The sequence below is a fragment of the Egretta garzetta genome, unplaced genomic scaffold, assembly GCF_000687185.1.
Source record: "Egretta garzetta isolate BGI_Z169 unplaced genomic scaffold, ASM68718v1 scaffold677, whole genome shotgun sequence".
Classification (NCBI taxonomy): Eukaryota; Metazoa; Chordata; class Aves; order Pelecaniformes; family Ardeidae; genus Egretta; species Egretta garzetta.
The window spans coordinates 18,517-19,762 of NW_009260355.1; the positions used below are offsets into that span (position 1 = coordinate 18,517).

The 1,246-nt window shown below is 58.7% G+C and overlaps 1 protein-coding gene across 1 annotated transcript in view; it reads right to left on the minus strand.

Annotated features, from left to right (window-relative positions):
* ILVBL (ilvB acetolactate synthase like) overlaps positions 1-1,246 on the minus strand; it is a 12,034-nt gene that overhangs the window by 6,044 nt on the left and 4,744 nt on the right. The window contains exons 6-7 of the mRNA XM_009642956.2: positions 732-775; positions 422-519 (exon numbers count right to left, since the gene is read on the minus strand). Coding sequence (XP_009641251.1) covers positions 422-519; positions 732-775 — 142 coding nt within the window. The remainder of the gene's footprint in view (positions 1-421; positions 520-731; positions 776-1,246) is intronic.

The following is a 1,246-nucleotide window of genomic DNA, read 5'->3' on the forward strand; positions in this document are numbered from 1 at the left end:
GGCTCAGCCGTCCCCAAAACCTGGCTCAGCCATCCCCAAATTGGTTGATCCATCCCCAAAGTGGCTTAGCCATCCCCAAACCATCTCAGCTGTCCCCAAACTGGCTCAGCCGTCCCCAAAACCTGGCTCAGCTGTCCCCACACAACCTCACCATACCCCAAATTGGCTGATCCATCTCCAAACCCGGCTCAATTGTCCCCAAACCCGGCTCAGCCATCCCCAAACCATCTCAGCCGTCCCCAAAACCCATCTCAGCCGTCCCCACACTACCTCACCATACCCCAAATTGGCTGATCCATCCCCAAACCTGGCTCAGTTGTCCCCAAACCATCTCAGCTGTCCCCATATTGGCTGGTCCATCCCCAACCCCGGCTCAGCCATCCCCAAAGCCCAGCTCAGCCGTCCCCAAAGCCCAGCTCACCGCAGCTCCTCGGCCGGCGTGGGTGGCAGCATGGCCTGGCTGCCCACCAGCACCAGCGGCTTTGTGGCCCGGCTCACCAGCTCCGCGCACCGCTGCACCTGTGACCCAAAACCGCCTCAATCAGCCCCAAAACCAGCTTGGTCGGGTGTCAAAAACCAGTTCAGTCAGCCCCAAAATCAGCCCTATTGGGGCACCAAAAACTGGCTCAGTCAGCCCCAAAACCGGCTTGGTTGGGCACCAAACCCAGCAGGGTTGGCCCCAAAACTGAGCCCCACTGAACCCCAAAATGGGCTCAGCTGAGCCCCCAAACCAGCTCAATTGGGTCCTTAAACCAGTCCAGCTGAGCCCCAAAAACTGGATCAATTGAGTCCCCAAACCAGCCCAGCTGGGCCCAAAACCAGATCCACGGAGCCCCAAAATTGGCTCATCCCCAAAAAAACAGCCCAGCAGAGCCCCAAAATCCAGCTCAGTTGGGCCCCAAAATCCAGCCCAGTTGGGCCCCAAAAACTGGCTCAATTGGATCCTTAAGCCAGCCCCGTCAGGCCCCAAAACCAGCTCCACTAAGCCCCAAAATTGGCTCAGCCCCAAAAAACCAGCTCAGCTGAGCCCCAAAATCCAGTCCAGCTGAGCTTCCAGACTGGTTCAGCCAATCCCCAAAAATCAGCTCTGCTGAGCCCCAAAACTGGCTCAGTCAGCCCCAAAAACTGCCTCAGCTGAGCCCCCAAACCAGCTCAACTGGGTCCCAAAACCGGCCCAGCTGAGCCCCAAAACTGGCGCAGCTGAGCCCCAAAACCGGCCCAGCCGAGCCCCAAAAGGCAGCTCTGC